Here is a 14195-nt window from a genome sequence, read left to right on the forward strand (position 1 = left end):
AATAGTTTTGAAGGTGCCAGTTGTGGACTGCGCCAACAAAAGAAACTGTCATTTTCAATATTTATTATTTTCCATTTGGCAACACAATTTAAGTTAGAACAACTTGATTGGTGCACCAACGGTTGATAAATACAAATGAACTACACCGCTGCGTTGACTTGTTTTTGGGAACCTCTGGTAAATGTACCAATGTTAGTATAACCCATATAAACATTAAGGAGGGCTGGACTCGCTCCGCAGAATTAAACATCAGAGTTTGACAATGGCTGCGAGACGGTTTTACAATTTAACAGCTAAACTACTGACTGGAGAAGTCTTGAATTTCTCCTCACTAGAAGGGAAAGTGGTCCTCGTTGAGAATGTGGCGTCTCTTTGAGGAACAACAACCAGGGATTACACCCAGATGAACGTCCTTCACAGCCGTTACTCCGCTCAAGGCCTCGTCGTTCTGGGTGTACCCTGCAATCAGTTTGGACATCAGGTAGGAAGTCAGTCAAATGTACTCTGCGTTTTATCAGTATATTCTGTATGTTTCATTAGTGGTGAGGTAGACAAAGACTTTAATTTTTTTCCAGTTAGATATGAACATCTGTGCTGTCATATCAATCTAATCTTCTCTTCAGAATCACAAGCGCACAAGTGGCCGATGTGTTTCTTTAAATTGGCAGTCATGAGGCCAGCAAGCTGACTCTGAATGATGTCAGCATTTTCTTTCCTCTTGTTTTTTTTTTTTTTTTTTTTTTTTAAATTTAGCAAAACCTATTAGGACCAAATTAGGATTACGAAAACGGATGAAAACAGTCTGTCAAGTGATCTGCACACGCTTCAATGCATTCAATAATCGACCTCTCTGGTGGGTTTGTATTTTGTTTTTCGCAGAGTAAAACTATAGTAAATCTTTGTTATTGGAGAAATACCAATTCTGAATTGTATTGGAAAGTATTGTTGGCTTCAATGATCGGGAAATGGTAAATTAGGTGTGGTGAGTCGAACCTCAAATGTTTCAACTGTGAGGCAGAATTGCTACCCACCGTATCACACACAGTGCTGCTAACCTTTGACAATAATTTACATTCAACAGTATTACAAGTGAAAAAAAATGTGGCCTTCGGGACTCACAAAACACATTTGTGACATAATTTGAATTGCATTCACATAATCATGTTTGTTTTCTTTAAACCTAGGAAAACTGCAAAAATGAAGAGATCTTGAGGTCACTCAAGTATATCCGTCCAGGAAATGGCTTCGAACCAAAGTTCCAGCTTCTTGAGAAAGTGGAAGTAAATGGAAAGAATACCCACCCCTTGTTTGAATTTTTGAAAGAAAAGCTTCCATTCCCCTGTGATGATGCAATGGCTCTCATGACAGACCCAAAATTTATCATTTGGAGTCCTGTGGGTCGCAATGATGTGTCCTGGAATTTTGAAAAGTTTCTGGTTGGTCCAGATGGGCAACCCTATAAGCGCTACAGCAGAAAGTTTCACACAATTGATATAGAAACAGATATTAAAGAGCTACTTAAACAGGTTAAGTAACATGCACTCCAATTGGCTTGCTGTGAGTTATCAAATTATTAGCATTTGGTCAATTTCAATCGTAACTAGCCAGACTTATTTGTGTCTTTTGTTGTGTTCTCAAATGCCACAGTTCAATGCACAGCATTGAAAAAAAATGATGACATGAGCAATACATCATGACTATTCAGAGATTTTACTCAATGATGATACGCCTTAAAACTGTTATATGTGGGGAGTGTCTGATGAATATGTAAAAGACTGATGTGGCTAAGATGTAGGCTGATATCACAAAATGCTTCAAAGCGAATAATAAACATTTAAAAGCATCACTGCTTAGTTTACTGAGGGTTTTCCTGAGTGTCTTTAAAAATTTATTGATTATGTTATGGCTTCACAATAATATTAATGCCAGGTTCGGATTAACAATACAGTACTGGAATGTTTAGTTTGATATTAACCATCCATTTTTTAAAATGATTGTCCTCATCAGGGTCATAGGTAACAAGATCTGTGTTGTAGGTGAGGTACACACTGGACTGGTCAACCGTCAATTGCTGGGACCATGTTGACAAACAAGCATTCTCATTCCCTTCTATGAACAAATCGGGGTCTTCAGTTAACCTAAATTGCATCTTTCTAGAACATCAGGGCACTTTTGTACCCTCAACATAAAGCCGCCAGATTCATTAACCTTTGACAATGAACAGGCTATTATATTGTTTTCATTATTACTACGTCTTTTGCCAGTACCGGTTAAGCTTTTAGTTGAGCATCCCACTTATTTTAGCTGGTAAAAACGTTCGGCTAAGTCCTCAGATAAGCAGAAATTAAACTATTATTACATATAATCATTTAGTTCCGTCTTTGCGTATTCTAAAACTAAACAAAAAAATAACGACATTTTTAGGGTCTAATTTGGGAAACCGAGGTCAACATTGTCAATTGAAATGTGCATGATAACTTAAAACAAAATGCATTTGACAGCAGTTTCCGGTAAAGAATTTACAGTATGGCAAAAGAAATGAAAAAAAAACTGGTATTGTGTGTTCGTATACTCTAAATTGCCCGAACAAAATTCACCTTTATTTCTTAAAGTGGACATTTGTCTATTTTTTTTTACGCCTCTTCCGGTAAATTTCCGGTGTTACACGGCTGGACGCGAGCTTGACGCAAACCGAAACTCGACTCGTCCAACATGGCCGGCCAGGAAGATCCAGTGCAGAGGGAAATTCATCAAGACTGGGCCAACCGGGAGTACATCGAAGTAATCACGAGCAGCATAAAGAAAATTACCGATTTCCTCAATTCTTTTGGTAAGCATTCTCCTTTTACGGCAGGACTGAAGCTCGACTTTACTGGTCTTTGACTACCTAGCTTGATGATGTCCTCGGTAGCCACTCCCATATAGCATTCAGTTTGGGGATGTATTTTAATGTCCTACTTAAAACATGGCATATTTCTAAAGCGACATTACAATATATTAATGCAGCCTGGTTAGCTAACACTTGCCTCAAACCATATAGCACGCCAAAACTGATATTACCAATTGTATTCGATTAGCCTGTTAGTGTTAGCACCGCTCGGTCGCCACAGCTTCCGAAATGTTCATCTTGTATTTGGCAAATCGACTTTTCAAGAACGTCTGCTATTGATGACTGTCTAATGCGATCGTTGAAATTGAAATTTCGAATACGCTGATGAGGATACGTCTTTCTTGTGTCTCGATTAGACATGTCATGTCGATCCCGCTTGGCTACCCTCAATGAGAAGTTGACAGCCTTGGAGAGGAGAATTGAATACATTGAAGCAAGAGTAAGTATGACGCGTTGCTTTTGCGATCTCGCACGCTCCTTTTCCACTTTTTGTTTCACCAGCCTATAAAGGCCACACTGAAAATAAGTACCAATTACAAGAATAAAGTCGGAGATTTAAAGAGTATCAGAATTCCTACGCGATCCTTAACGCAACAGTTCCAGTTCGTCTCAAGTGGAGTACAGTGATCCCTCGCTGATTTGCGCGTCCCCTATCGCGCCCTTAGTGCATCGTGGATTAAAACAAAACAAAAAAGATGTATTGCAGAGAGACGTGCTGTGAAGGTTTCCTGTATGCCAGACAGACGTCACACTACTGCAGTACACAATTTACTTAAATTATAAAACTCTATACAGTAAATGTACTATTATCACTTCCTGACTTTGGCTATAGTTTCACAGAGAGCTGTGGGTTGTGTTAGCGGCGCCTGGAGGATTAATTAAAGTGAAGCCTATTGCTGACCAAACATGATAACAATCAGAGTTTACATTTGAAATTCAAATCTAGGTAAGAGATTTACAAAGGTTCAATGAAGCCTCTTTCCTCTTCTCCCTGGTGTCTGTCTAACAGTGTGTGATTTTCATGAGGGAGATGGTCTCTCCTACAAGACAAGTGATTGTCTCCCGGGGGCACGACCATGGGAGTTAAGGCGCAAGTAGTTTACAACTCCTGCACTCATTGGTGGATGGTTGCGCTGTGGGTTTTTCACTTATCGTGGGGGTGTTCCAGTCCCCATTAACTGCGAAAAATTAAGGATTACTGTATGATCATAAAAAAAGATAATTGTTCCAATAGGGAAAAAAAAACAACAACAAAAAACATACAACACAAAGCTTTTTTTCTTCTATCTAGAAATAATATTATTTAGTAATTTTTAATGTACAATGCTACCTTTTTATTTAATTAAATGTATTATTTACATGTATTTATATGTATAATTACTTTTACAGGTGACTAAAGGCGAGACCTTGACTTAAACATCATCACGGAAAATTGCAGGATCCAATGCTATCCTTCCATCTCCCAGTGGCCCAATTTTTTTTTTTTTTTTTTTAGTTTGTGTGATGGATTGCACCCTCCTTTATGATGCTCATTTTTAAATTGTATCACTGGTTTTGCTTGTTTTATAAGATGCAACCACTGTGTTAGCAGTATATGGGAAATGGCCATCTGAGTGTGTGTTACTTGGGCATGACATTTTTAAGAAACAAACAAAAAAAAACCACATCAAAAACTTTGCTTTTAACATTTTGGGGACTTTGGTTCTTGTGTTGTAATGTTGGACCACTTGTGTTTTACATTATGTCAATAACACAGCACAGAATTGATGAGTGGGGACCATCCTCTTGTGCCAAGTTGAACAAGTCTTGTATAGTCTTTAATAAGGACTCTGTGTACTGTCTGTTCTTGTGTCAACATTTAATTACTGTAATAAAATATAGGAAAAACATTGACGATATCAATATTGGGTGTTTTTGTCTCGTCATTATTTTGTTGAAAACATTTTGATGATAGAAATGACAAGTTCTACATATAGCTCAGTAGGACACTCAATTTTGTATGCAGGCGCTAAGCCTCGGTAATGTATACACTTGATTTCTGTGTAGACTAATGTGCCCTTTCACACCTCTGAACAGCCAAAAATACGGTTTATTAGTCATGAATATGTGGATGTTTGTGAAGGCTATTTTTGCATGACTTAAGATCTTCTGCCCTTCTGTGGACAAAATTGGTCACAACAGTTATTGACAATCGAAAAATTGCGATATAGTCAAGGGTCTCTTGCGTGTCATTAGTTTGACACTTTATGACATTTACCACAAAAACCTATGATATTTGAATGCATCCTTTAATAACGCACTGAAAATACAAAAGCAATACTAAATGTATGTTGTACGCATTTTAAAACCTCTGCATGTTTATTTTTCAGAAAATTTGGTAGTGGAATGTAGAGCACTTCTGTTAAGTAAACAAAACCTGGTCTGAAGTCCTGCAAATTGACAAAGCAAACCAGCTCGCCATGAAAAGTGCCGAAGTACAGAATAGAGTGCATAATTTACGTTGCGTTAATTCGTGCCTTCAAAGCAATTTGCACTTCCATCGTCACCTTTTATACAATGTAGATGGATGGTTTTACACAGTAAGCACACATAAACAACCCATTCGGTTTGCAAGAGATTTTGTGAATCGCAAACGATAAGGGTTTAACTCAATTCCTATTCCCTGAATGAAAATTAGCAATAGCATTCAGTGCTACTTATATATTTTCATATTTCGTAACAATGCAAAGGGGAAATTGAATACAATCACAAACGACGCGTTTGAGCGTGTGTTGATCGACGTCCAAAACTCCTGAAAGGCTAGAACGGGGTAATACATTCAACACATTGATGCAGCGAAAACCCCGATGCATCTTGGGAAGAAGAAGGTGTCGTTCTTTCACAGGAGACGTCCGGGTCATAGCTGGCTGTCAAATTTGAAAATATTGCACAAATAGTAAAGATAGCACTGCCACGCTGGTGAGTTTGTGTACACGGAAACGCAAATGTCTTTATTTCGTCTTGCATTGTTAAAACGCGTTAACGCGTTTGTGAAATGACCGAACTGGACATCAGCATACTAGCTGTGTTGTGCGGCCATAGCGCTGAAACTATTCAGTTGCCTCTATTGCCTTTGCGCATGTAAGACTACTTTTAAACAACAATGAAATTATATGGTTCATTGCTTGTTTTCTAGAGGTGGTGTGAAAACGGGAGAAATGGGAGCAGATAAGAGGTGAGTTCAAGAGCCACGATTGCAGCTAACCTCTGTGGTTATTAAACTTATTGATGGGTATTTCTGGGATACTGACCAATGGGAGGGCCTACAATATTTATGCTGATCACGGAAGCAACACATTTGCTCAAAAGTATTTTATTAATAATGGTAAGAGGGCACTAATTGCATAACCGAGTTGTCAAAAATGGTCAACAACTGAGTGAACAAGGTTGAAAACAAGCCCTTCCATTTTCAAATGATCCCTTATTCCAAATTCCTAGGAAATCACAATGACTTGTTACCAATGAGGTATTCGACTTATCTTCATTGTTCTGCCTGACACACTATCCCACTCATAGTTGAACAACTATATATTTAAATCAGTCATATGAATATCTTAAGTGGAACTGAATCATTTGAATGATCTGATTATTAAGGTATGTTATGTTCATTTGTGTGTTTTACTTAAGATTTTTGTTATGCCCTGTTCAATAGGATAAGTCGGAGTGAACGGAGCGGCAGATACGGCTCCGACGCATCTCGCGACTCTTCCGATTGGCGTGATAGGCGAGAAAGGGATCAAGAGCGTGAGCGCCGCTGGTCAGATGAGAGACGTAGCGATCGCAATGAAGGAGATCGAGATCGAGATCGAGACAGGGATCGTCGAGGATCTAGAGACAGTCCAGAGGTGATTTACCATAGTCCTATGCATATCCTAACCCTAACCTTTTAAGAGATCGGCGGGTACTAATTTCTGCTGCCATTGTGAGTTCCAATACCTTGAAATACCGATACCAGTACATGGTATCGCTACTTGCTCATCCCTAGATCATTTGTTTCATCATTCTGTTTTTGTGGAAAGAGGCATGTTCCTTACAAATCAAAACAGAATACATATTATAAAATGATCATTTTGTCTCGTTTTGCAAAGCAGACTGAGGTAGTATGGTGATTCTTTGCACAGCTATAGATTGATGCAGAAATCATTTTTATTTGAATGAAATAGTTTTGAATTGAAAATCATTTCTGAGTTGAAATGTAGACCCAAAAATTGGTGTGTAGTCACAAGACAGTCAATTCCCACTACCTTATTTGGATGTTACAATGACTAGTATTTGACAAAGAACTAAAGAAATCTGAGAAAATGCACTGTCAAAATGGAATTTTTGAGGATTCTGACAATTTTAAATCTAAAAGTTTAATTTGTCAGAAGTAATATCATCTAATTTGATGACTTATTACCTGTTAATTCCGAGTTGTAGTCATTGTTGTAGTCCAGTGTGTGTTACATTCCGATTTGAGAGGAACTGAACTGTCTGTATGTATTCCAGCCAAGAGAGCCCAGAGAGCGTAAAAGACGCAATAGTGACAGATCAGAAGATGGGTATCACTCAGATGGCGACTACTCAGATCAGGATTACAGAAGAGAACCCGGGGATGAGAAGAGGAGCAAGACCATCATGCTATGGGGTCTATCTTCTCACGTCACTGAGGAAGATGTGAGTTCTTATTGCCCCCCTTTTTGTTTGCATGCAGACAGTTGTGTGGAAGACAAGCCTTTCATGATCTTTCTGTTTTGTCATTCAGATATGTTTTGCCATTGATCAACTGGAGGGTCCCCAGCCTGCCGACGTCAGACTGATGAAAAAGAAGACAGGTGAGACTGGGATACGTGACGGACCTTTTCTTTCCCCTAGTCTTTGATCATAGGGCAAATCTGCTTCCGGTCAGACCCATTTACCCACAGCAACATGGTCAGATTAGTTCTTAAAAACGAAAATACAATGAAGCGTTCAAGTGTCATTATTAGAAATCGCGCACAGGTAAGTAAGAAGGACAATAAGGAAGCATTTGTTAATTAGCGTGGCGTGAGCAACGGTATCAGTGGTATTGGGCAATTGCTTTCCTTTTTCCGTTTACTGTGGTAAGACTCTTTAACGATTGGCCTGATGTTTACCAACAAGGCCTGGGTCGTGAAGCAGTTTGTGGAACAGTTTTAATAATATGCCCATTGACTATTAACTAACACGCCTCCCGTCTATATTTGAATGCTGTCTCTAGGTTTAAGCCGTGGTTTCGCCTTCGTGGACTTTTATCACTTGCAAGATGCTACCCGATGGATGGAGACCAATCAGGTTGCTTCACAATCGCCAAGTCTAGTTTTAATCTTGGAGAACTAGGGAAAATTACCCCAAAGGCAACCAAATGCTTTGAGCCACAATACTTTTGTGTCTATTATGTGATGCTCCCCTCCCCCCGGGTGAATATCTTATTTTGAGGTAGTGTATTAATATCCAGCCAGCCAGTAATATCCTGCATTTTTTTTTCAACTCAAGACCATCTTTAAAAAAAATACAGTCCGTAGCTCTAATAGTGTTAATGCAGTGATCAAGATAGCATTACTCATAAGATATGGAAAGGGTCATGCAATATAAATCTTAAATGTTAAATCCGTGAAGCATTTTTTTAAATGTTTTTGTTTTTGTCATTTTGTCAACATTTTTGTGGGGAGCTCTTCTTTTTTTTTTTTTTTCTCTGGAAAGCAGTCAGAATTGTCTTTTAGGGTCATTTAATACACTTTACTTCAGCTCATCCCGAGCACTTGGGTCCCAAACACTTAAAGATCTTTCTACACATCACATACATCACGTCTGTCTTTAACAAAGGATACATGCTGGGGCTCCCTCGCCCCCTCCTCTCCCCTTCCAAAATGGTTGCTCTGTTGAGTTGAGATCAACACACGCCACAAAAACCCGGGTAACATTTGTATTCCTTTTTCAGAAACGTCTGGTCATCCAAGGGAAAAATGTGGACATGCACTACAGCCATCCCAGACACAACTACGGCGACTGGCTCTGCAATACTGTAAGTAAAGGCTCTGTTTTGATTCCACTTTGCAAACCACCACAAAACTCTCCATGCAAGTAGATATAACGCTTTCATTTTTAAAGAGCTGCAGTCCTGTTAGTCTTCATTATGCCATATACTCACACACACACACACATAAAGGTTAGGTGGTATCCCAGGTATGTAGCATGTGCTGCACCAATATAGACTTCCAAGTTGTCTCTGGCAGCACTGTGCAAGAGGACAATTTGCAGGTGTGTAATAAAAATGATGTGAACGGTTACTTGCAGTGTGGCCTGTACAATTTCCGGAGGCGGCTGAAGTGCTTCAGGTGTTCAGCAGCTAAAGTTGGTAAGTAGATAAATCAACAGAAGGCCACCGACTCCCAACAGGCAAGCAGGATGAGGCAACAATGTTGGGATGCAGCCCAGTGATTTATTTTTCAACTTAAAGAATTGTTTTACGTTTGACACAGCACAGATGGGAGGGAAAAGCATGCACTTCAGACAAAACTCCACTCAATTGACTAAATGCAAACTTTGGGTTTAGCTATTGTCCTTTTTTGTCTCATCTAAAAGTCTCACTAATGCACCAAGTTTTTTCTCTCAACAGAATGTGAGGCAAGCGGTAATACTGACATCCTTGAAACTCACCCCGGTGGAGACTTCTGTGGCGACAGTAAGAATCTTGAATTTGATAGACTGATTTCGGCGCTTCATTTGGAACAGAAGCCCGCTCATAAGGGCCAATATGTTTTTTAACTTGTTCGTTCTCATTCGCAGCAATCATCCTGAGAAATATTGCTCCCATGAGCACCGTGGAAGGCATTATGACCGTCCTGGCACCGTATGCTAATCTTGCTCCGAACAACATTCGATTAATCAAGGACAAACAGACTGGGCAAAACAGAGGCTTTGCCTTTGTTCAGCTGTCTTCCCCCCTGGTATAGATATATTTGCATATAAGTTTGTCTTGCAATGTCTATAATGGGACATTAAATATGTTTCTGATGTATTTGTAAACACAGGAGGCCTCGCAGCTGTTAACAATCTTACAAGGACTGCAGCCTTCGCTGAAACTGGACGGGAAAACAATTGGGGTGGATTATGCCAAGAGTGCAAGAAAGTGTGTAATCGTCCCAATTTGGTTTGTGACTGACAGGTGGCTATATAGAGTATGTGTAATAATGATTTAATTTGAACTCTAGGGATCTCTTGCTCCCTGATGGGAATCGCGTCAGTGCCTTTTCTGTTGCAAGCACAGCTATTGCGGCAGCTCAGTGGTCCTCAAGTCAGGTAGAAACATTTTCTGTCTTTTTTTTTTTTTTTAAACCATTTCTGCAGGCTTATGATTTGTGTTTCTTTTTCAGCCACAACCAACTTCAGAAGGAATATCCGAGTACAGCCTCTTGCACGAAGGCTACACACCAATGTCACAGGTAGAACAGAAATGGTCGCTATCGTAAAGACTCTGAATTGGGAGTTCTGTACAGGCTAATTTAGGGCTGCGCAAGTCCAGGCCTTGAAGGCCCATATCCAGCCTGTTTTTAATGTAAGCCTCCTTCAATGCACCTGGTTCAATTCATCAGAATCTGTGTCAGGCACCTGTAATAATGTCAAATAATGTGGTGTGCTGGAAGCTATCTTTGAAAACAGGTTGATAGGGGCTCTCAAGGTCTTGGGCACCCCTGGGCTAACACTTACCTAGTAAAAAGTGGTTTATAGTGCCATCTAGTGGCAGAGCTGCATATGGTCGCGAAAGCCATTGATTGGAAGGTGCTTGTCATTAAAACTTTACTGGTATTTATTGACCTTTCTGCATTTGTTTCTAGGCATACTATCATCAGGTTGCAGGAGCTAGCACCTCACAGGAGAACGGTATTCTTGGAGGTATCAAATGCTAAAATTGTCATTTTGTTTTTACCTTGACTTGTAGCTACAATAAAAAAAAAATCATCTGCATTGTTACAGCTGCCCCTGGTATGAAGATTGTTCCGACTGCTGCTGGTGTAGTTCTCTCCCCTGCCGTCCAAGTTTACCAACCCCATATAATTGGCCAGCCTGCACTTGTAATGTTTTTTTTTCCCCTCTCTCTCCCAAGTACCACTCATGGAATGAATGTTAGAGAGGTGAAATAACCATCTTGCTTGCAGGCATTGCAGCTGGCCCAGCAGTTGGAGGCCAAATCTCAGGCAGGACAATTCCCAGTTACTGACGCTGTAACTGTTGCTACGACAACAGCTGTCACTACAGCGACAACCTCGGGGCAAACTACAGACACAGCTACGGGTATAAACATTTTAACTATTATTACCATGTTCCCCTGTTGCTATTTGGATTCTTAATGTCGTGTAATTTACACAGTTGTTCCAGATACATCCACTTATCAGTACGATGAATCATCTGGCTATTATTATGACCCTCAAACCGGCTTCTATTACGACCCCAACACACATGTAAGCAGCGAACAATTTCAAAACAACTGTCAATGTTTGGTATTACACCTTGTGTTGTTTCCTTCTCAGTATTACTACAACTCTCAGACTCAGCAGTATCTTTACTGGGATGGTGAGAAGCAGACGTACGTCCCCGTCTCAGTCGATGCAAACGCAGCAGCAGCTTCCAGCGCAGCAACCAAAGAAGCAAAAGAACCTCGTGAAGGAAAGGAAAAGAAAGAAAAGCCCAAGAGCAAAACTGCCCAGCAGGTAGTATGTTTCCTCAACAGTAGCAAAATATTTTCTTCCTGTTGACGTAATTGTCTAGTTTTGCTGAAAGTTTTAATAAGCAGAATGAGAAGTTCAATTTTTTTTAATCTTGATGGAATAATTTATTTTTGCAGATTGCTAAAGATATGGAACGCTGGGCTAAAAGTCTTAATAAGCAGAAGGAGAACTTCAAGAGCAGCTTCCAGCCAATCAGTCAAGAGGAAAGGAAGGAGGCTGCCGCTGCTGATGCTGGATTCACGCTATTTGAGAAAAAGGTACACAAGTATATGATTATTGTATGTCGGTATTTGCAATTCCATGTCTAAGCGGATGGGCTACATTTTCAGCAAGCTGGAGTTCTAGACAGACTCATTCCAGAGATGATTAATGTTCCTGAAGAGGAAGCGACCACTAGCTCCGCTCTCACCTCCAAGGTGAGTGGTTTGTCTCACTTGGGGCCCCATCAATTTGTCATTTGCCTCTAGTGGTAAAAGTGATGCATTTGTGCTGTTAGTGTGGCCTAGTGGCAGCCTACAGCGGCGACAGCGACCCCGAGGACGCAGCTGACGGTGGTGAGGCAGGCCAGGACAAGTTGACCGACTGGAAGAAGCTCGCCTGCTTGTTGTGTAGGAGGCAGTTTCCCAATAAAGAAGGTCTGATACGACATCAGCAGCTGTCTGACCTCCACAAGGTAACAAATAATAATTTTGTGCACTCATAAAAATGTCGCGATTTTTTTTTTCTTACATCAGATGTTCTCTTTTAGAAAAACCTGGAGGTTATGCGACGATCCCAAATGAGTGAAGCTGAACTTGAGGAGTTGGAGAGAAGAGAAACAGAGGTTTGACAAAGTTGTCTTTTTTGACTTTATGTATGAATTAATGAACTCATTTAATCTGTTTGTTTTTAGTTGAAGTACAGAGACAGAGCTGCCGAGAGACGAGAAAAATATGGCATCCCTGAACCCCCGGTTCCCAAAAAGAAGAAATACAGCCAACCAGCACCAGTTGTGTACGCATTTTTTATTACTTTTAACACCGCATCGTTTAGTTGCGTGTTCTATTTGAGTTTTAACCTCGTTCTTCCTTTTCTGTAGTAACTACGAGCAGCCCACTAAAGATGGCCTCAACAGTGATAATATTGGCAGCAAAATGTTGCAAGCTATGGGCTGGAAGGAGGGGAAAGGCCTCGGTCGCAACCAGCAGGGCATCACTGCACCCATTCAGGTATTTGATAACATTCGTTTCATATCAACTTGCTGTATGCAAGTTAAGAACAGGGAGATTATTCACGCGCCCTTCGTATCACACTTCAAGGCACAACTGAGAACCAAAGGAGCCGGTCTTGGAACTAAAGGCAGCAATTACACCCTCTCAGCATCAGACACGTACAAAGATGCCGTTCGCAAAGCCATGTTTGCCCGCTTTACTGAACTGGAGTGATCAAGATGAGCAGAGGACTACTTTTTCTATTTCTTTGGAGTGGTAGAGCACATTCTTCCGTATGTGTCCATTTCTTCGCCTTGAGCCACAGCTGCTGGAGCATCCAACAGAAGGAAGTTCACCTGGAAGCATGTGAAAATGAGTAAATATAATTTATGTTGTACATATGCACAGTCAAAGTAATTTGTGTTTTAAATATTTTTTTGTGTTACTCATAGGATATTCCTTCAGTCTATCAGAGGTTGTACAGTTTATACAAAAATTTTTGTCTGTTGACAGCAAATAAACTACACAAAAAACTTTTTTCTCGTTTTATTTTAAGAAAACTTTCACCTGCTATGTAAATGAAATAAAATATAACTGCAGTGAGCATGTGAAATGTACTGTACATATCCAAAGGCCCATCTTGGTTCTGAACAAAAAATAAATACTCCCAGTTTCTTTGCTAACAGTTGTAAACATGTCCGTGTAAATACATTTGGGATGCTTATTATGCACCATAAAGGCCTCTGCCGTTTAATATCAACTTGTAAAATGAGGTCAACTTTTTTACTTTTTTTAACTGGAGACACATAAATTATGTAATTATCCATTATAAAAACAATAGTATGTAGCTTTACAATGGGCGGAGTCTGTTATAAATGTGTTTACATTTCTGAGGGGAAAGTGGCAGATGTAGTTTTATTATTACAAGTAACTCGCGCTTAATGCAAAGGGCTTTCGATCCAACGTCACCAACTGCCAGTCCGCAGCCCGGTACTGGGCCGCATCCGAAATAATGAGCCATTTCAGTTTTTTGTATTATCCAAGTCTGAAAAATATTTTATTTTGAAAACTGGCCAGATGGATTTGTTTCTGTCTGTACTCTATAGTATAGAGTACCAAAATTTCACAAAGAAGTAAAATGGGTAAGAAACAGACATCTTTTGGAAGGAGACAGGATATGAGCCTCCAATTTTGAAGAAAAAGAAAGGCGTCCTACTTGAAATGATGACCTTTCACAGTTAGGACTTCAAGCGCTACTTCCTCCAAAAATGATCCATAAACTGACAATGGGTTCTCTACTTTTTTTCTTTTTTTTTACCAATCCAGATGAGCTCGCAAATGGCGGCAGCC

General features: G+C 40.0%; 3 protein-coding genes across 3 annotated transcripts; all 3 read left to right on the forward strand.

The window, feature by feature from the left end:
* The first annotated feature begins 216 nt into the window (after positions 1-216).
* On the forward strand, positions 217-1853 carry LOC148419285 (glutathione peroxidase 1-like). The gene is made up of 2 exons (XM_088423290.1): positions 217-481; positions 1185-1853. The coding sequence occupies exons 1-2, from the start codon at positions 263-265 to the stop codon at positions 1533-1535; spliced, it is 570 nt and encodes a 189-aa protein (XP_088279416.1). The 5' UTR covers positions 217-262; the 3' UTR covers positions 1536-1853.
* An 808-nt stretch (positions 1854-2661) lies between these two features.
* Positions 2662-4792, forward strand: brk1 (BRICK1 subunit of SCAR/WAVE actin nucleating complex). The gene is made up of 3 exons (XM_088423291.1): positions 2662-2830; positions 3247-3329; positions 4280-4792. The coding sequence occupies exons 1-3, from the start codon at positions 2713-2715 to the stop codon at positions 4304-4306; spliced, it is 228 nt and encodes a 75-aa protein (XP_088279417.1). The 5' UTR covers positions 2662-2712; the 3' UTR covers positions 4307-4792.
* Positions 4793-5705: 913 nt separating this feature from the next.
* rbm5 (RNA binding motif protein 5) lies at positions 5706-13381 on the forward strand. The gene is made up of 25 exons (XM_088424066.1): positions 5706-5848; positions 6066-6104; positions 6582-6774; positions 7418-7585; positions 7674-7743; positions 8148-8221; positions 8868-8951; positions 9224-9284; positions 9546-9611; positions 9716-9876; positions 9961-10058; positions 10141-10228; positions 10303-10371; positions 10765-10822; positions 10904-11001; positions 11086-11221; positions 11297-11388; positions 11458-11637; positions 11772-11912; positions 11985-12071; positions 12152-12328; positions 12404-12478; positions 12548-12648; positions 12734-12863; positions 12954-13381. The coding sequence occupies exons 2-25, from the start codon at positions 6088-6090 to the stop codon at positions 13077-13079; spliced, it is 2550 nt and encodes an 849-aa protein (XP_088280192.1). The 5' UTR covers positions 5706-5848; positions 6066-6087; the 3' UTR covers positions 13080-13381.
* The last annotated feature ends 814 nt before the right edge of the window (positions 13382-14195 follow it).

Source organism: Hippichthys cyanospilos, chromosome 9 (genome assembly GCF_059441005.1).
Source record: "Hippichthys cyanospilos isolate Australia breed blue-spotted pipefish chromosome 9, RoL_Hcya_1.0, whole genome shotgun sequence".
In the NCBI taxonomy this organism is placed as follows: Eukaryota; Metazoa; Chordata; class Actinopteri; order Syngnathiformes; family Syngnathidae; genus Hippichthys; species Hippichthys cyanospilos.